This window comes from Mus caroli, unplaced genomic scaffold (assembly GCF_978045245.1).
Source record: "Mus caroli unplaced genomic scaffold, Mus_caroli_1 scaffold_13, whole genome shotgun sequence".
NCBI lineage: Eukaryota > Metazoa > Chordata > Mammalia > Rodentia > Muridae > Mus > Mus caroli.
In genome coordinates, this window is record NW_028227268.1 from 51700246 (window position 1) to 51722413 (window position 22168).

The 22168-nt window shown below is 42.5% G+C and overlaps 1 protein-coding gene across 1 annotated transcript in view; it reads left to right on the plus strand.

Annotated features, from left to right (window-relative positions):
* The first annotated feature begins 2192 nt into the window (after positions 1 to 2192).
* Positions 2193 to 22168, plus strand: part of LOC110305069 (NACHT, LRR and PYD domains-containing protein 1a) — a 69879-nt gene continuing 49903 nt past the window's right edge. Inside the window, exon 1 of the mRNA XM_085829279.1 lies at positions 2193 to 2343. Coding sequence (XP_085685405.1) covers positions 2193 to 2343 — 151 coding nt within the window. The remainder of the gene's footprint in view (positions 2344 to 22168) is intronic.

Sequence of the window (22168 nt, forward strand, 5' to 3'; positions counted from 1 at the left end):
AGTCACTTGCAGATGAACATGCACACACACCACATACCTAAAAACAAAGAATATGGTGTTGGTGAGAATCGAAACCTGAATGTGACATTTAGGAGATTTCAGAAGTAAGAAAAAACAAAAAAGAAGAGAAAAGAAAAAAGAAAGGAGAGAGAGGGAGAGGGAGAGGGAGAGGGAGGGGGAGGGGGAGGGGGAGGGAGGAGGGAGGAAGGAAGGAAGGAAGGAAGGAAGGAAGGAAGGAAGGAAGGAAGGAAGGAAGGAAGGAAGGAAGGAAGGAAAGAGAGAAAGAAAGAAAGAGAAAGAAAGAAAGAAAGAAAGAAAGAAAGAAAGAAAGAAAGAAAGAAAACAAACACAGGATTTGTGGCCTAAGATGTGTTTACTGGAGTGAATAGCCTGTGGGTGGGTAGGCAACTGAGAAGGAGAGGAAGCAAAGATATGCAGGGCACAAAATCTGGGGGCATCCAGGAGCTATTTCTGACCTAAGACCTATTGGCAAACCTCAAGTCCTACATTAATGGAGGAGGGAACTGAACTCAGACATTAGTCCTGTGGTCAGGGAGGCAGGGCTTCTGCAAACCTGGATGAAGCTCTCAGGTCTGACTCCTCCAGCTCAGGCGTCTGCAGAGACTTAACAGGAAATAACCTGAATAATGTTTAACTTACATCTGCACAGGCTCTCTAACACCCAACTTCCTTATAAGGGTTCAGAGTCTCTTTCACTTTTGAAGAACATTTACCTAGCTGAGGAGCCTTGTTCAAGAACACACACTCCTGTGGGCCTCGTGAAAGAGTAGGGTAAGTAGTGGGACCCAGATTACACCAAGCCACTTAGATGTGGAAAGATAAGGCCTGGCCTCACTCCACAAAGGAGTATGTGGCAGACATGGGGACATCATCCTGAAAAAACAGGGCCTAGGGCCCAGGGCCCAGGTCTCCAGCCTCTTCTTAGAGAGTCTGCAGGCCAGCTCTGATGGGTGATAGATTGCTGGATTCACCAGTCTGGTGCATGTGCCTGCTCCTGTCATAGCCTATCCTGCACCCTCCTGTCTACCCTGAATCTGCAGAAATAACTATCCTGAATGATGAGGTCTTCAGAGGGAGGGCCAGGGAAGATTAGATAGATAGATAGATAGATAGATAGATAGATAGATAGATAGAGATATATAGTATCATCTATGCTATTTACAGGGGGTGGTGTGGGAGAGCCAAGGTCCCCAGAGAGCTAAGTTAGACAAAGTTAGTGAAGAAAACACAGGATACCTCAACACCTTAGAATTGATAACCACAGCTCTCTGACTCAGCTCTTTCCCTTGATCTCTCCATTTCTCCTTATCCATACTTCATTTTGACCCTGTCCTTTAAAAGTTACACATAAGTTCCTCCTGGAGGTTATCACTGGCATTAGTCAGTCCACATTAGGACAATGGGTATGATAGATAAAGGCCTATATGGTGACCTTTGCTCCATCTCATTGCACAGTTCTCAGACCCCTGTCTAATACCTGTTTTCAAATGTTTATCCAGAAGTTAACGAGAGCCATGACATAACTGATCCAGCAGAGCAGACCAAGTTAAAAATCTCTTGAAGCACATGAAGTCCACCCATAACATGCACACCCCTTAACCCCTAGGCACAGGATGGAGTTCCACCTCCATCATCCCCCTCCCACAGGAACCAATCAGTAAGAGAACACACAGCCCATTCTTTTCATCTGTCCTTAGGGTGAAATAAATAACCTTGATGACCTAAAAGAAGAACCTTAGACAATCTAAGACACCTCAAATCAGTATAACACTAAGCACACCTACCTTCAGGAAATCCAACACAACAGCTAGAACATCCAACATCATTCAGCTGTGAAACATTAAAGAGCATGTCCACTGTTAAACACTACTGTCCCAAAGTTCCCTCTTCTGTCCTATGAAGCCCAAGCCCCTGGATACACAGTACCAACTACCCAGGAGATAGTGTCTCAATTTTTCTGATGAAAGGCTATCTGACCCTGTAGAGATTTGTCTGATTTCATTTATTACCAGGTCTCCTCTATGAGTTCTGATCAAATACCCATTCCCAGAGCAGAAATTTCTGGCAATGACAAGAAGACACTGCTTTCCTGCTTGCAACATCAGAAGAGAGTCTTGAAGAAATAAGAGGACAAACTGCTCAAAGAAGCAGTATCCGAGGGCTCTGTAACCATGGAAGAATCTCAGTACAAGCAGGAAAGTAACAAAAAGGTAGCTCAGGATGAAGGTCAAGAGGACAAGGACACCATCTTCAAAACAATAGAAGCTATAGTGGCAAAGCTGATGGAGCTTGAAACCAAGCCAGAGAGTACCTTCAATTATGGTAAGTACAAGAGCAACCCCAGCTCATCACTCTGTGACCCCTTCATCACCACTGAACCCTCCTGCCAAGGTTTCCATGGGCAGTTTAGCCTCCTGTCAAAGGAGTTCACAGGTCCAGGAGAACAGGAAGGCTTTCAGAAGCCCCTAACTGAACTCTACAGTATACTTTGTTCTACAGAAGTACATGCTCAGGTTCCCATGTGATGCTCAAAGCCCCTTGGAAGGAGCACCCTGAAGATGTACTGGGGAGAATCAGGCATGCAGAGGTCTCTAAGAAGGTCATCATAGAGGCTGAGGCAGCTCCAGAGAAGAACAATTAGGGACACCAACATTAAAAGCCTAGACTTTAGATCGCCAATCCTCCTCAATGTATCCATCTGGTAAAGGTGCATATGAGCATCTGCCTCCTTAGGCTGTAGCAGTTGAGTGATAATCCATGTCAAGTATTAAACAGCCTGATAGTCAATAATTGCTCAATAATTCTAAGTACAAGACCATGCTATTGTTGCAGTTATTATAGTGTGCAACCCTAAAAGACAGAAGCTCAAAACCACACATGAGGGAGCTGAGGTTTGGAAAGGAATAGAGACTCACACAGAGGACCAGACTAGACCCAGGAGGGGTATGTGAGCTTCATGGTCCCAAAGAAGGACAGTTTCACAGCAGTATTTATGAATGCCTCATTGTGCCCATGTGTCCATGGAGAAGGGTATGAGGGTAAGCATGAAGGACCCCAGCAGTCCTGCCTACCTCCTACACCTGCTTCTCTGACCAACACACAACCACTGTCTCCTTCACATAGGACATTCTTCCTCATTACTCAAACTAAGAAAAGGAGAGAGAGAGAGAGAATAAAGGAAGGGGGAGGGAAGGAGGGAGAGAGGGAGGGAGGAAACAATGGAAGAAAGAAAGAAAAGAAAAAACCCTCAACATGCAGTCCCCTACCCTACACACCTCATCAAAGCTACCAAGCTCAGACCATGAGTCTGGGAGACATTTTCAAATATTAAAGGACAAATTAATTGAACACTAACAAGTCTGGATGCAGAAGAAGAAAAGTTTAACTAGCCTGAGAGCTGTGGATGGAACTTTGAGACATACACATATGGCTCTTCCCACGTGAGCTGCACCCCCACTCCTGGTGTGGGTCACTGGGACAAGGAACTCCAATGCAAGGCCAGAGCACCATGGTGGAGAGATAAGAGCCACAGACTAGAAATGATTCTCCTTGCTCTGCAGCAGTGACTGCATTTACAGGTGGGGAAAATGGAGCCCATGCAGGACAGCAGTGATCCTAGCCCAAATGGCACCCAGAGATCAGCTCAGAATCTGCTTGGGCACTGAAAATCCTGGGGTCAGGGAGGTCCTGAAGTTCCAAGAAGGTCATGTCTATTGAGGTGGACCAGAGCTCCTGCCTTCACTTCAGCCAGTTTCTTCTACTGAATTCCTTTATTTCATTTGCAGTTACACATACCATGCCTTTGCCTCCTCCTCTTTGTGAGGATCAAAATAGCCATCTCTCTCCAGTGTACAAGGTCTACAGAGAAGTTAACTTTTTAAAGCTCACAGTACATAGACACAGACATAGGGCTGGAATCTAGAACAATCAGTACCTAAGGAGTGGCTTTCTCCTCCTCCATCTACTGCTGCTCTGTGAAAGTCCTGCCTACACCCAACCCTTATCTTTCCTTCAAAGTTCATTCTTCCCACCCCACCTTGAGCTGGCAGAAACACAGATCACAGCCAGCCTGAGCTACACAGTGAAGTCTATTAAAGTTATTATCCAGAATTACTAGTGGCTTATCATGGTATTGGAACGGAAGCAGTTTATACAGGAAAGGCTCACAGATCAAGAGTGATCCATCAGGGAACAAAAGCCATAGCAACCATGATTGACATAGCTAGTCACATGTGCTAGTCGGGGAAAAGAGACAGATGAATGCTGCTGCTCAACTTACTTTTCCTTTCCTTTCAGTCCAGAACTCCAGCACTAGGAATGGTGATACATATAAATAGGGTGGATCTACCTAATTAATCTAACCCATCCATCACAAAACTTCCTGGGTATAATTGTTCTAGGTGCTTCTAGATTGTGACATTGACAGTGCTAGCCTGACACCATCTCACAGGATCATTGTAAGCGTTCAACGTATAAGTGTCATAAGCCCTGTGGGAGTTCTGTAACTAGATGCTTCCTCCCTGTGTTTCTCACTGGGAGAACCTATTCACTCCTTTGCCAAGGTTTTCCAGCACCAACCCACTTGAATATGAGCTTCCAGGTGAACTTACCCAATCTTCCAACATCAGAGGAGGTGACTGAGGACTGGAAACCTCAATCCAACCCACCACTAGCAATCAAGAAGGTTCAAGTTGACCTCTGGCTGAAAGATTAAACTCACTGCCCAGGTGAGATGAGCTCCTTAAGGTGACATAAAGACATGGGCAAAATACACAGCAAGAACCCAAGAAATGGAGAGCCCTAGACAGAACCTTAGAAATCCTGCCCCTGGAGTCTCACTGTTGGGCCTCACCACTGCTCCCAGGAGGCCCTTGGAGTTAAAGGTAGTATCTTCCATCATGAGAACACAGCTTGGCTTTCTGAGAAGACAACTGGCAAACAGAAGAATCCATTCCTCATCATTTAGGTGGCCAAGGGGTAATCAGGAGTTTCCTTACCACACCGTTCATGCCAGGCTCAATGCCAGGACTTAACTTACATCATGTTTACACTTCAATCTCACAGCCAACTTTGAGAGAGAGAAGACTATTGTCCCACCTTGGAGACAAGGAGGGCAAGGGTTAGCAAGATAAAGGCTCATAGTTGAAGAACAGTTGCTTTCCTTCACTGTCATACCCATTTTTGTAAATACACATTTATTAATTAATTGGACTAATTGTTTTTTACTTTTTATTATTCTTACCTCTTACAACACATTCTGGCCACAGCCTCCTCAGACTCCATTCCCCCTAATTCCCTCCCACACCTCCACATCTCCCTCCCAATCCACTCCTGCTCCACTTCACTTCAGAGAAGAGTAAGCTTCCCAGGAATATCAACTGAACACAACATTCAAGATGAAATGAACCAGGTGCAATCCCTCATCTCAAGGCTGACCAAGGAAACCCAGTAGGAAGAACAGGGTTCCAAGAACAGACAGTAATCAAAGACATTGCCTCTCCAACTGTTTGTAGTCCCAGAAAAATACCAAACCAAACAACCACAGCATATATGCAGAGGACATAGTTTAGACCTATGCAGGCTCCATGACTGTCACTTCAGTCTCTGTGAGACTCTGTGAGCCCTGCTTAGTTGATTGTGTTTCATGGGCTCTGATCGCCTGTTGTCCTTAAACCCACAAGCACCTACCATCCTTTCTCTCCCTTTTCCAAGGGGTTCCCCAAGCTCCATCTAGAAATCCTGCACCTGCAGTCTCACTTCAGGACCATGGCACTGCTCCCAAGAGGCCCCTGGAATTAAGGGCAGTGTCCTTGCCCTTATGTCTGCCTGTGGGTCTCTGTATTTTCTCCCATCAACTTCAAGAGGAAAACTCTCTGATTGGTGATGGAGCTAAGGCAGCAACCTCTGAGTACAACAGAATATCATTAGGAATCATTTCATTGACATTTTATTGCTGTTCCATCATGTTTGGTTCTATCCTAGGTCTCTGAGCCATCATGATTCCAATTCCTGGCCATCCAGGCCCTGTAGGCATGGGCTTCCTCTTTGGCCAGGGCCTTAAGTTAGAAATTCATTGACTGGCCACTTCATCAAGCATATTTTGCATATACAACAGCTTGTGGGACAAAGGTTTTGTGAGTGGGTTGGTTTCCTAGTCCTACAACTGGAAGCTTTGCCTAGTTAAAAAAACGAATAATGCAGGCTCCATACCCACCAAGTCAGTCTGATGACTTTACCACCACATATGGCTTGTGTCTCATGGCTTTTCCTTCATATGTAGCATTCAGTAACCTCTCTATGCTCTGAATATTTAGTGTTGTAACTGTCTCTCCTGGGAAGTTGCTTTTCTGGTGCTTTCTTTTGTTTGTTTGTTTGCTTGCTTGCTTGTTTTTGGTTTTATTTTTGTGCTTCTTATATCTATAGTAGTTTGTCTTCCCAGATTTTATTTTGATCTTATTGAAGATCTGGCCTGTGCATTGACATGGGGGTCCTCTCCCCTCATTCACTTTTGCCTAGAAATGGAAGATTTGGCATTTTGTGGCATCTCTACACTTCCTACCTGTGTATTTGTGGTTTTTATCAATTTTTAAAATATTATTTACTCATGTGGTCTACCTTCTATGCATTTTATAATATCTTCTACTTTATGCAGTCTATTTGTAAGAGTTTCTTTGAATTTTGCAATTGTGTTATTGAGCTTTTCATTTGACCTTCATTCAGTTGAGTTTTCTTCAATATTCCTATCTTTTTTAACTCAGTTTTCAAATCACAGGTTTTAAATCATTGTTGTTTTTCCAGCATTGTTCTTATTCTCTAGCATATCACTTGGGCACCTACCATCTTTGAGTTCATTCTCTTCAAGTTCATTGAGCTCTTTTTCTCTGACATCTTTAAACTCTCTGAGGTCTATGATTGCCACTATGTTCCATGTCCTGGTTCATCTTGGTAATTCTCATTGTAGAATGTTTCTTTGGACTGGGGAATTCAGAAGCAGCAAATGTTGTCTTAACTTTTTTCTTGTTATTGCAATGAGACCAGGGAAGATGGGTTATTTTCTTTTGTTGACAATTGTTGTTCTATGTCTAATATGGACATACCAAGTTGGGTTGACACACAGGATATATTACCCAGCCTGAACCTGGAATTAAGAAGGGTGTAGATGAACCTCTCCAGCCTGGGCTGCAGTCCTGATTGTAGGACATAGGGTGGGTCTGGTTGTTGGAGAAGGTGCTTTTGGAGTAAGGGTTAACAGACTCACAAGGCTGAGCCTGAGCACAGGATGAGCCTGGAGGATAGATGTGATGCATACAGCCATGGGTTAACCAGAGTTTCCCAATGGTTGTGTCAGGGAGCACACAGAGAATGTGTAGTTCAAAAATTATGTCTCTGTGCCATGTGACTGGGCTACCATGGAGAGAGTGCTATGATCTAGTGAATGACAAAGAGAGAGGGACCAGGAGGTCATGATCCCTCTGATGTAACAGTGGGGCTATCAGGATTGGGCACTTAAGGTATGTGGGTTGGCGATGACAGAGAGTTCAGGTAGATTGTTTCCACACAGCCTGGATGAAATAAAGTGTAGTCAAGTGTATCCCATGTAGAAGGTAGAGTCAGAAGGAGATCAGGATCACTGGCAGTCAGTCACTGTGCAGTAACCACAGTGGAGGGGTGCTGTGTCTGGTTCTGCAAGTCGAGAATAATTTTTTTTGTTAGAAAATGGCACTTTATACACTGTACCTTGATCACATCCACTCTCAACTCCCCCAGGAGATCCTCCAGCACACACCCTCCCACTCTCATGTCCTCTCCCCTTCCCTTATGTTTTGTTGATGTTATCTTTGGTATTGATTTGTCAGCTACTCATTGTTGTTTTATTTAAACCTCTCAGTCCAGTTAGTGCTGCCTGGGAAAATATTGACCAAACTGATTGGTTTACACATGTGCATGTCTTGCACAAGCAACTGTATCTGTATTGAGTTCGTGAGTACAACAGTCATGTAATGTTCAGAAAAGCACATCTCACTGCACTCCTTTCTGTCCTCCCGTTCTTTCATTCTTTCTGCTAAGTCATTTGAAATGTTCCCAGAGCCTTGATAAACTCATTTATATATCCCAGTTAAGACCAAGTACTGAACAAACATTTAATCAGAATTCTAATACTGAGTCTTATGTTAATTGATGACCACTGCACTGAGAAACTTATTTGGGCAAGGTTGATGTTAGTCTCTGAGTATAAACATAATCAGAAGTCAGTTTAACAATATGTCCATGTAGCAAAACAACAGAAAAAGGTCCTCTCCTAGGGCCCCTGAACTTCCACATCATGTGCTTCAGACCACATTCACAGTAGGTATTCACTAGGTATGAACTCCCTCCTGGAATTCAAATCTAATCAGAAGTTCCGCAATAGTAATCATAGAACAGTTGGTTGCCCTATACTCTTCATGTAACTATTGCACTAGTGAGCATAGCTTCTTTGGCAGGCCAGTATTGTAGCATTCAAGCTCAGCACCAGGGATTAATTCCATTGATGGCTTTTCTCCCCAAGTGGCCTCATACTATGTCCTAGTACTATAAAATCTAGCTAGTATATATGAAATGTCATGACTGTTTCAACTTGGTTTCTTTAAGTCCTGAATCCCCCCCCCCAAAAAAAATGTGGTGTCTTCAGCAACAGGGTCTAACTCTAGTTCCTTTAGACTATGAAGAATAACCACAACAGCCTTCTTTGTGTTTGGAGTTTCTGCTTCCTCCATTACCAGTAACTCTTTGGAAAGTACTCCTCGCTTGGCACTGAGATTTGGATTTACTAACTCATGTCTTCTCAGGACTGTAAGCTCATTGCTCAATACCCTACATTTATTTAAGTTATATTATTTTTTATAAAGGTCAAACTAGTTTATTTCCATAAGAAACATTCATACATTGTTAATCTGGCTTAGTCTGGAGTAATCTAACCCCACTCAAGCGTCTCCCTTGTCATACAATTCCAACGCTCCCTTCAAAATTCAAACCCATGGGGTTTTGTTTTGTTTTGTTTTGTTTGATTTGGTTTGGTTTGGTTTTTCTAGACAGGGTTTCTCTGTGTAGCCCTGGCTGTCCTGGAACTCACTCTGTAGACCAGGCTGGCCTTGAACTCAGAAATCTGCCTGCCTCTACCTACCAAGTGCTGGGATTAAAGGCGTGCTCCACCACTGCCCGGCGTCAAATCCAATTTTCATATGCGAAGTGTTCTACTCTGTCTGCACTAAAGATACTCACCAAGATCTGTGTGTTATGTATTACCCAGTCTCTCTTTTCTGTCCTGGAAACGGAAACCAAACCCAGACATATTTTCCTCCATTTAACGCACTGCGCTCCTCTGTTTACCACTGAGCACCTTGCTGAGCTTCACCTCTTCTGCCCTACTCTTGCTTCCTCCAACCAGCACAGCTGAGGATTCATCCTCCACATTGTGACCAGAGCACAAACTTCATTTCAGTATCTTCAAGGAACGCAAGAAAGACAGGCATTAAAGAAAGAAGAGCTCTTCCGGTCAGAAAATCACCTGGGTAGCAAGGGCGCAGGGTCGGCTGACACTCGCCAGCTACCCACAACACCCGCCACAGGATCTTAAGACTTCTGGTGAGTGGAACACAGCTTCTGCTCCAATCCAATTGCGCGCGGGACCTGAGACTGCATTAGTTAGGGAAGCAGAAACCGGCCTGAGTAGGGCCACAGGCCTCATCCGGCTGGATCAGCACCGGGGTAGCTAGAGCGCAGGGTCGGCTGACACCCGCCAGCTACCCACGACCCCCACCACAGGATTTTGAGACTGCTGGTGAGTGGAACACAGCTTCTGCTCCAGTCCAATCACGCGGGACCTGAGACTGCTTTGGTTGGGGAGGGAGAAATCCGGCCTACATAGGGCCACGAGCCTCTTCCGGTCAGAAAAGCACCGGGGTAGCTAGGGCGCAGGGTCGGCTGACACTCGCCAGCTACACACAACACCCGCCACAGGATCTTAAGACTTCTGGAGAGAGGAACACAGCTTCTGCTCCAATCCAATTGCGCACGGGACCTGAGACTGCATTAGTTAGGGAAGCAGAAACCGGCCTGAGTAGGGCCACAGGCCTCATCCGGCCAGATCAGCACCGGGGTACTGCCAGCTACCCACGACCCCCGCCACAGGATGTTGAGACTGCTGGTGGGTGGAACACAGCTTCTGCTCCAATCTTTAAACAGTGACAACGACAACAACTAACCCCAGAGATTACCAGATGGCGAAAGGTAAACGTAATAATCTTACTAACAGAAACCAAGACCACTCACCATCATCAGAACCCAGCACTCCCACTTCGCCCAGTCCAGGGCACCCCAACACACCGGAAAAGCTAGACACGGATCTAAAAGCATATCTCATGATGATGGTAGAGGACTTCAAGAAGGACTTTAATAACACACTTAAAGAAATACAAAGGAACACTGGTAAACAGGTAGAAGACAATAAAGAGGAAGCACAAAAATCCCTTAAAGAATTGCAGGAGAACACTGCTAAAGAGTTACAAATCCTTAAAGAAAAACAGGATAACCTAATCAAACAGGTAGAAGTCCTTAATGAAAAACAGGAAAACACATCCAAACAGATGATGGAAATGAACAAAACCATACTAGACCTAAAAAGGGAAGTAGACACAATAAAGAAAACCCAAAATGAGGCAACACTGGAGATAGAAATCCTAGGAAAGAAATCTGGAACCATAGATACGAGCATCAGCAACAGAATACAAGAGATGGAAGAGAGAATCTCAGGTGCAGAAGATTCCATAGAGAACATCTGCACAACAATCAAGGAAAATGTAAAATACAAAAAGATCCTAACTCAAAACATCCAAGAAATACAGGACACAATGAGAAGACCAAACCTACGGATAATAGGAGTGGATGAGAATGAAGATTTTCAACTCAAAGGACCAGCAAACATCTTCAACAAAATTATAGAAGAAAACTTCCCAAATCTAAAGAAAGAGATGCCCATGAACATACAAGAAGCCTACAGAACTCCAAATAGACTGGACCAGAAAAGAAATACCTCCCGACACATAATAATCAGAACAACAAATGCTCTAAATAAAGATAGAATACTAAAAGCAGTAAGAGAAAAAGGCCAAGTAACATATAAAGGCAAGCCTATCAGAATTACACCAGATTTTTCACCAGAGACTATGAAAGGCAGAAGATCCTGGACGGATGTTATACAGACACTAAAAGAACACAAATTCCAGCCCAGGCTACTATACCCAGCCAAACTCTCAATTAACATAGATGGAGAAACCAAAGTATTCCACGACAAAACCAAATTCACACATTATCTCTCCACGAATCCAGCCCTTCAAAGGATAATAACAGAAAAAAACCAATACAAGGACAGGAACCACGCCCTAGAAACAACAAGAAGGTAATCCCTCAACAAACCTAAAAGAAGACAGCCACAAGAACAGAATGCCAACTTTAACAACAAAAATAACAGGAAACAACAATTACTTTTCCTTAATATCTCTTAATATCAATGGACTCAACTCCCCGATAAAAAGACATAGACTAACAAACTGGCTACACAAACAAGACCCAACATTTTGCTGCTTACAGGAAACTCATCTCAGAGAAAAAGATAGACACTACCTCAGAATGAAAGGCTGGAAAACAATTTTCCAAGCAAATGGTATGAAGAAACAAGCTGGAGTAGCCATTCTAATATCTGATAAGATTGACTTCCAACCCAAAGTCATCAAAAAAGACAGGGAGGGACACTTCATACTCATCAAAGGTAAAATCCTCCAAGAGGAACTATCAATCCTGAATATCTATGCTCCAAATACAAAGGCAGCCAGATTCATTAAAGAAACTTTAGTAAATCTCAAAGCACACATTGCACCTCATACAATAATAGTGGGAGACTTCAACACACCACTTTCACCAATGGACAGATCATGGAAACAGAAACTAAACAGGGACACAGAGAAACTAAGAGAAATTATGAATCAAATGGATCTGGCAGATATCTACAGAACATTCTATCCTAAAACAAAAGGATATACCTTCTTCTCAGCACCTCATGGTACCTTCTCCAAAATTGACCACATAATTGGTCACAAAACAGGCCTCAACAGATACAAAAACATTGAAATTGTCCCATGCATCCTATCAGATCACCATGGACTAAGGCTGATCTTCAATAACAAAATAAATAATAGAAAGCCAACCTTCACGTGGAAACTGAACAACACTCTTCTCAATGATACCTTGGTCAAGGAAGGAATAAAGAAAGAAATTAAGGACTTTTTAGAGTTCAATGAAAATGAAGCCACAACATACCCAAACTTATGGGACGCAATGAAAGCATTTCTAAGAGGAAAACTCATAGCTCTGAGTGCCTCCAAAAGGAAACTAGAGAGAGCACACATTAGCAGCTTGACAACATACCTAAAAGCACTAGAACAAAAGGAAGCAAATTCACCCAAGAGGAGTAGACGGCAGGAAATAATCAAACTCAGGGGGGAAATCAACCAAGTGGAAACAAGAAAAACTATTCAAAGAATCAACCAATCAAGGAGCTGGTTCTTTGAGAAAATCAACAAGATAGATAAACCCTTAGCCAGACTCACTAGAGGACACAGGGAAAGCATCCTAATTAACAAAATCAGAAATGAAAAAGGAGACATAACAACAGATCCTGAAGACATCCAAAACACCATCAGATCCTTCTACCAAAGGCTATACTCAACAAAACTAGAGAACCTGGATGAAATGGAGAAGTTCCTAGACAGATACCAGGTACCAAAGTTGAATCAAGATCAGGTTAATGATCTAAACAGCCCTATATCCCCCAAAGAAATAGAAGCAGTCATTAATAGTCTCCCAACTAAAAAAAGCCCAGGACCAGATGGGTTTAGTACAGAGTTCTATCAGACCTTCAAGGAAGATCTAATCCCAGTTCTTCACAAACTATTCCACAAAATAGAAACAGAAGGTACTCTACCCAACTCATTCTATGAAGCCACAATTACTCTGATACCTAAACCACAAAAAGACCCAACAAAGATAGAAAACTTCAGACCAATATCCCTTATGAATATTGATGCAAAAATCCTCAATAAAGTTCTTGCTAACCGAATCCAAGAACACATCAAAACAATCATCCATCCTGACCAAGTAGGTTTCATCCCAGGGATGCAGGGATGGTTCAATATATGGAAATCCATCAACGTAATCCAGTATATAAACAAACTCAAAGACAAAAACCACATGGTCATCTCGTTAGATGCGGAAAAAGCATTTGACAAGATCCAACACCCATTCATGATAAAAGTCTTGGAAAGATCAGGAATTCAAGGCCCATACCTAAACATGATAAAAGCAATCTACAGCAAACCAGTAGCCAACATCAAAGTAAATGGTGAGAAGCTTGAAGCAATCCCTCTAAAATCAGGGACTAGACAAGGCTGTCCACTTTCTCCATACCTATTCAACATTGTACTTGAAGTCCTAGCCAGAGCAATTCGACAACAAACAGATGAATGGATGCAGAAAATGTGGTACATTTACACAATGGAGTAATACTCAGCTATTAAAAAGAATGAATTTATGAAATTCCTAGGCAAATGGTTGGACCTGGAGGGCATTATCCTGAGTGAGGTAACCCAATCACAAAAGAACTCAAATGATATATGCTCACTGATAAGTGGATATTAGCCCAGAAACTTAGAATACCCAAGATATAAGATACAATTTGCAAAACACATGAAACTGAAGAAGAACGAAGACCAAAGTGTGGACACTTTGCCCCTTCTTAGAATTGTAAACAATCACCCATGGAAGGAGTTACAGAGACAAAGTTTGGAGCTGAGACAAAAGGATGGAACATCTAGAGACTGCCATATCCAGGGATCCATCCCATAATTAGCCTCCAAACGCTGACACCATTGGGTACACTAGCAAGATTTTCCTGAAAGGACCCTGATATAGCTGTCTCTTGTGAGACTAGGCCGGCCGGGGCCTAGCAAACACAGAAGTGGATGCTCACGGTCAGCTATTGGATGGATCACACGGCCCCCAATGGAAGAGCTAGAGAAAGTATCCAAGGAGCTATAGAGATCTGTAACCCTGTAGGTGCAACAACATTATGAACTAACCAGTACCCCAGAGCTCTTGACTCTAGCTGCACATATATCAAAAGATGGCCTAGTAGGCCATCACTGGAAAAAGAGGACCATTGAAAATGCAAACTTTATATGCCCCAGTGCAGGGGAACGCCAGGGCCAAAAAGTGGGAATGGGTGGGTAGGGAAGTGGGGGGGGGGGTATGGGGGACTTTTGGGATAGCATTGGAAATGTAATTGAGGAAAATACGTAATAAAAAATTAAAAAAAAAGATTTACATCAATTCTGGGTACACAGAACCAAAGGATGCTTGGTAAGAGAGCGGGCGATGCCAGTATAAGACAGGAGTTCCTACTTTCCCAATCTGCTGGTGGCATTTTTGTCTTATTGACAGTATCTTTGACCTTATAGAAACTTTGCAATTTTATGAGGTTCCATTTGTCGAGTGTTGATCTTACAGCACAAGCCATTTCTGTTCTGTTCAGGAATTTTTCCCCTGTGCCCATATCTTTGAGGCTTTTCCCCACTTTCTCCTCCATAAAATTCAGTGTCTCTGGTTTTGTGTGGAGGTAAGAGCTCAAGAAGCTGGACTCCAGAAAATCAAATAACCCCATTAAAAAATGGGGGTACTGAGCTAAACAACGAATTCTTAACTGAGGAATACCGAAGGGCTGAGAAGGACTTGAAAAACATGTTCAATATCCTTAATCATCAGGGAAATGCAAATCAAAACAACCCTGAGATTCTACCTCAAACCAGTCAGAATGGCTAAGATCAAAAATTCAGGTGACAGCAGATGCTGGCAAGGATATGGAGAAAGAGGAACACTCCTCCATTGCTGGTGGGATTGCAAGCTGGTACTGATTTCCACTCTGGAAATCAGTCTGGCGGTTCCTCAGAAAATTGGACATACTACTACCAGAAGATCCAGCAATTCCTCTCCTGGGCATATACCCAGAAGATGTTCCAACTGGTAATAAGGACACATGCTCCACTATGTTCATAGCAGCCTTGTTTATAATAGCCAGAAGCTGGAAAGAACCCAGATGTCCCTCAACAGAGGAATGGATGCAGAAAATGTGGTACATTTACACAATGGAGTACTACTCAGCTATTAAAAAGAATGAATTTATGTAATTCCTAGGCAAATGGATGTATCTGGAGGATATCATCATGAGTGAGGTAACCCAATCACAAAAGAAGTCACTTGATATGCACTCACTGATAAGTGGATATTAGCCCAGAAACTTAGAATATCCAAGATACAATTTGCAAAACACAAGAAAATCAAGAAGGAAGACCAACATGTGGATACTTCATTCCTCCTTAGAATAGGGAACAAAATACCCATGGAAGGAGTTAAAGAGACAAAGTTTGGAGCTGAGATGAAAGGATGGACCATCCAGAGACTACCCCACCTGGGGATCCTTCCCATAATCAGCCACCAAACACAGACACTATTGCACATGCCAGCAAGATTTTGCTGAAAGGACCCTGATAAAGCTGTCTTGTGTGAGGCTATGCCAGTGCCTGGAAAATACAGAAGTGGATGCTCACAGTCGTCTATTGGATGGAACACAGGTACCCTAATGGAGGAGCTAGAGAATGTATCCAAGGAACTGAAGGGGTCTGCAACCTGATAGGTGGAACAACAATATGAACTAACCAGTACCCCCAGAGCTCGTGTCTCTAGCTGCATATGTAGCAGAAGATGGCCTAGTCGGCCATCATTGGTAAGAGAGGCCCCTTGGTCTTGCAAACTTTATATGTCCCAGTACAGGGGAATGCCAAGGCCAAGAAGTGGGAGTGGGTGAGGAGGGGAGCAGGGCGGGGGGAGGGTATAGGGGACTTTTGGGATAGCATTTGAAATGTCAATGAAGAAACTATCTAATAAAAAATTGGAAAAAAAAAAAAAGACAGGAGTTCCTGTCACCTGACTGTGAACTTAGCCATTCTGACTGTCATGAAGTGGAATCTCAGGGTTGTTTTCATTTGAATTTCCCTGATCACTATGTATGTTGAACATTTCTTTAGGTACTTCTCAGCCATTCAGTATTCCTCAGTTGAGAATTCTTTGTTTAGCTCTTTTTCCCATTTTTAATAGTTATTTGGTTCTCTGAAGTCTAGCTTCTTGAGTTCTTTGTATATATTGGATATTAGCCCTATATCAGATGTAGGATTGGTCTTTTCCCAATCTGTTAGGTGTCCTTTTGTCTTATTGACAGTGTCCTTTGCCTTAAAGAAGCTTTGCAATTTTATGAGGTACCATTGGTCAATTCTTCTTTTTAAAGCATAATCTTTTGGTGTTCTGTTCAGAAAATTTTCCCCTGTGACAATGTGCTGGAGGCTCTTCCCCACTTTCTTTTCTATTACTTTCAGTGTATCTGGTTTTATGTGGAGGTCCTTGATCCACATGGACTTGAGGTTTGTACAAGGAGATAAGAGTGGATTGATAACCATTGAGTAAGGCTGATCTTCAATAACAACATAAATAATAGAAAGCCAACATTCATGTGGAAGCTGAACAACACTAACTCAATGTTAACTTGGTCAAGGGGAAAGAAAAGAAAGAAATTAAAGACTTTTTAGAATTAAATGAAAATGAAGGCACAACATACTCAAACTTATGGGACACAATGAAAGCATTCCTAAGAGGAAAGCTCATAGCTCTGAGTGTCATCAAAAAGAAACTAGAGAGACCACACACTAGCAGCTTGACAGCACACCTAAAAGCTCTAGAACAAAAGGAAGCAAATTCATCCATGAGGAGTAGATGGCAGGAAATAATCAAACTCAGGGCTGAAATCAACCAAGTAGAAACAAAAAGAACTGTACAGAGAATCAACCAAAACAGGAGCTGGTTTTTTGAGAAAATCAACAAGATAGATAAACTGTTAGCCAGACCAACTAGAGGGCACAGAGACAGTATCCTAATTAACAAAATCAGAAATGAAAAGGGAGATAACAAGAAAACCTGATAAATCCAAAGCATCATCAGATCCTAATACAAAAGGCTATACTCAACAGAACTGGAAAACCTGGATGAAATGGACACTTTTGTAGACAGATACAAGGTACAAAAGTTAAATCAGGTTCAGATTAACGATCTAAAGAACCCCATATGCCCTAAAGAAATAGAAGCAGACATTAAGAGTCTCCCAACCAAAAACAGCCCAGGACCATATAGATTTAGTGCAGAGTTCTATCAGACCTTCAAGTAAGACATAATTGCAATACTCCTTAAACTATTCCACAAAAGAAGCTACAATTACTCTGATACCTAAATCACACAAAGATCCAACAAAGAAAGAGAACTTCAGACGAATTTCCCTTATGAATATCAATGCAAAAATACTCAATAAAATCCTCACAAACTGTATCCAAGAACACATCAAAACGATCATCAATCATGACCAAGTAGGCTTCATCCCAGGGATGCTGGGATGGTGCAATATATGGAAATCCATTAATGTAATCCACTTTAGAAACAAACTCAATGACAAAAAACATTAGATGCTGAGAAAACATTTGACAAATTCCAACACCTGTTCATGATAAAAGTCTTGGAAAGATCAGGAATTCAAGGCCCATACCTAAACATAATAAAAGCAATATACAGCAAACCAGTAGGCAACATCAAACTAAATGGAAAGAAACTTGAAACAATCCCACTAAAATCAGGGACTAGACAAGGCTGCCCACTTTCTCCCTATGTATTAAATATAGTACTTGAAGTTCTAGTCAGAGCAATTAGACAACAAAAGGAGATCAAAGGGATACAAATTGGAGAGGAAGAAGTCCTAATATCACTTTTGCAGATGATATGATAATATATAAGTGACCCCAAAAATTCTACCAGAGAATTCTTAAACCTGATAATCGGCTTTAGTACAGTAGCTGGATATGAAATTAACTCAAACAAATCAGCAGCCTTTCTCTACACAAAGGATAAACAGGCTGAGAAAGAAATTTGGGGAACAACACCCTTCACTATAGTCACAAATAATATAAAGTACCTGGGTATGACTCTAACTAAGGAAGTGAAAGATTTGTATGATAAGAACTTCAAGTCTCTGAAGAAACAAATCGAAGATCTCAGAAGATGGAAAGATCTCCCATGCTCATGGATTGGCAGGATTAATATAGTAAAAATAGCTATCTTGCCGAAAGTAATCTACAGATTCAATGCAATCCCCATCAAAATTCCAACTCAATTCTTCACAGAGTTAGAAAGGGCAATTTGCAAATTCATCTGGAATAACAAACACCCTAGGATAGCAAAAACTATTCTCAACAATAAAAGAACCTCTGGCTGAATCACCATGCCTGACCTCAAGCTGTACCACAAAGCAATTGGGGAAAAAAAAAAAAAAACGGCACAGTACTGGTACAGCGACAGACAGGTAGACCAATGGGATAGAACCAGTAGCCCCAGAGTCGTGTCTCTAGCTGCATATGTAGCAGAAGTTGGCCTAGTTGGCCATCACTGGGAAGAGAGACCCCTTGGTATTGCAAGCTTTATATGCCCCAGTACAGGGGAATGCCAAGGCCAAGAAGCAGGAGTGGGTGGGTAGGGGAGCAGGGCGGGGAGAGGGTATAGGGAACTTTCAGGACAGCATTTTAAATGTATATAAAGAAAATATCTAATAAAAAAAAAAAAACAAATTCCAGTCCTGTAAAAAAAAAGACCCAGAAATGAACCCACACACCTATGGTCACTTGAACTTTGACAAGGGAACTAAAACCATCCAGTGGAAAAAAAAACAGCATTTTCAACAAATGTTGTTGGCACAACTGGTGGTTAGCATGTAGAAGAATGGGAATTGATCCATTCTTATCTCCTTATACAAAGCTCAAGTCTAAGTGGGTCAAGGAACTCCACATAAAACCAGAGACACTAAACTTAGAGAGGAGAAAGTGGGGAAAAGCCTCGAAGATATGGGCACAGGGGAAAAATCCTGAACAGAACAGCAATGGCTTATGCTGTAAGATCAAGAATCGACAAATGGAAGTCGGGCATGGTGGCACATGCCTTTAATCCCAGCACTCGGGAGGCAGAGGCAGGTGGATTTCTGAGTTCAAGGCCAGCCTGGTCTACAAAGTGAGTTCCAGGACAGTCAGGGCTATACAGAGAAACCCTGTCTCAAAAATCAAAAAAAAAAAGAAAAAAGAAAAAAAAGAATTGACAAATGGAACCTCATAAAATTGCAAAGCTTCTGTAAGGCAAAAGACACTGTCAATAAGACAAAAAGGCCACCAACAGATTGGAAAAGGCTCTTTACCAATCCTAAATCAGATAGGGGACTAATATCCAATATATAGAAAGAACTCAAGAAATTGGACTCCAGAAAATCAAATAACCCCATTAAAAATGGGGTACAGAGCTAAACAAAGAATTCTTACCTGAGGAATACCGAAGGGCTGAGAAGCACCTGAAAAAATGTTCAACATCCTTAATCATCAGGGAAATGCAAATCAAAACAACCCTGAGATTCCACCTCACACCAGTCAGAATGGCTAAGATCAAAACTCAGGTGACAGCAGATGCTGGCAAGGATGTGGAGAAAGAGGAACACTCCTTCATTGTTGGTGGGATTGCAAGCTTGTGAAAGCACTCTGGAAATCAGTCTGGCGGTTCCTCAGAAAACTGGACATTGTACTACTGGAGGATCCAGCAATACCTCTCCTGGGTATATATTCAGAAGATGTTCCAACTAGTAAGAAAGACACATGCTCCACTATGTTTATAGCAGCCTTATTTATAACCAGAAGCTGGAAAGAACCCAGATGTCCCTCAACAGAAAATGTGGTACATTTACACAATGGAGTACTACTCAGCTATTTAAAACAATGAATTTATGAAATTCTTAGGCAAATGGATGGATCTGGAGGATATCATCCTGAGTGAGGTAACCCAATCACAAAAGAACACACATGATATGCACTCACTGATAAGTGGATATTAGTCCAGAAACTTAGAATATCCAAGATACAATTTGCAAAACACATGAAACTCACGAAGAAGGAAGACCAAAGTGCGGATACTTCATTCCTTCTTAGAATGGGGAACAAAATACCCATGGAAGGAGTTACAGAGACAAAGTTTGGAGCAGATCCTGAAGGAATGACCATCCAGAGACTTCCCCACTTGGGGATCCATCCCATAAACAACCACCAAACCCAGACAGTAGGCAGATGCCAACAAGATTTTGCTGACAGTACTCTGATATAGCTATCTCCTGTGAGGCTCTGCCAGTGCTTTGCAAATACAGAAGTGGATGCTCACAGTCATCCATTGGACAGAGCACAGGGTCCCCAATGTAGGAGCTAGAGAAAGTACCCAAGGAGCAGAAGGGGTTTGCAGCCCTATAGGAGGAACAACAATATGAACTAACCAATACCCCTAGAGTTCCCTGGAACTAAACCACCATTCGAAGAAAGCACATGGATGAGACTCATGTCTCTAGCTGCATATGTAGCAGAGGATGGCCTAGTGGATCATCAATGGGAGGAGAGGCCCTTGGTCTTGTGAAGGTTCTATGCCCAGTATAGGGGAATGCCAGGGCCAAGAAACAGGAGTGGGTGGGTTGGGGAGCAGGGGGAGGGGGAGGGGGTAGGGGATTTTCGGAGAGTTAACTAGGAAAGGGGATAACATTTGAAATGTAAATAAAGAAAATATCTTTAGAAAAAAAAAACCAACCTTGAGGACAGGTGCTCTGATCCCCAGCATCCTCACAGATGCCTGCTGGGCATGGTTACAGGTTTGTAATCCCACATTTCAGAAACACTAAACAGGAAATGTTCTGGGTTAGCTGTCTAGCTGGACTAGCCACACCCATAAGCTTTCAGACACATGAGTCCACTTGCATATGAACATGCACACACACCACACACCTACAGAAAAACAAGATGATGTTTGTGAGATTCAAAAACCGAATGTGACATTTAGGAGACTTCTGGTTCCCCCCAGTTTATATATATATATATATATATAGAGAGAGAGAGAGAGAGAGAGAGAGAGAGAGAGAGAGAGAGTTGTGTGTGTGTGTGCGTGCATGTGTTTGTGTTTGTGTATACATACATACATACACAGTGTTTGTGGTCTAAGGAATTTACTGAAATGAGCAGACTGTGGCTGGGCAGGTGTATTAGTTAGGGTTTTACTGCTGTGAACAGACACTATGACCAAGGCAAGTCTTATAAAAAAACAACATTTAATTGCGGCTGGCTTACAGGTTCAGAGGTTCAGTCCATTATCATCAAGGTGGGAGCATGGCAGTATCCAGGCAGGCATGGCGCAGGAGGAGCTGAGAGTTCTATGTCTTTATCCAAAGGCTGCTAGTGGAAGACTGACTTCCAGGCAACTAGGGTGAGGATCTTATACCCACACCCACAGTGACACACCCATTCCAACTAGGTCACACCTATTCCAACAAGGCCACACCTTCAGATGGTGCCACTCCCTGGTCCAAGGATATACAAACCATCACACTCCACTCCCTGGTCCCCATAGACTTGTTCAAAAACATGAGTCTATGGGGGCCATACTTAAACATAGCATAATGCAAAATGCATTTAGTGCAACTTTCAAAGTCCTCATAGTCTATAGCAGTTGCAACAATGTTAAAAGTCCAAAGTTCAAGGTCTCTTCTGAGATTCATTCAACTTAATTAACTGTAATCCCCAAAGCAAGGCAGGAAACCAGCTGGGCAAACTCCAAACTCTGCATCTCCATGGCTGATGTCAAAGTGGTCTTCAGATCTCCACTCCTTTTTCATCTTTTTTGACTGCAACAAACTGCTTCCTCCTGGGCTGGTTCCACTCCCTGTTAGCAGCTTTCCTCAGCATGTGTCCCATGGCTCTGGCATCTTTAACATCTTTGAGTCTCCAAGGCAATTTCAATGTTACAGCTTCTTCTTTCAGTGTCTGGGATTCCACTTGATCTTTTGGACTCCTCCTAAGGTCTGGCATCACTTCTCCATCTCTGTCCTCTGTAGCACTCTATGCTC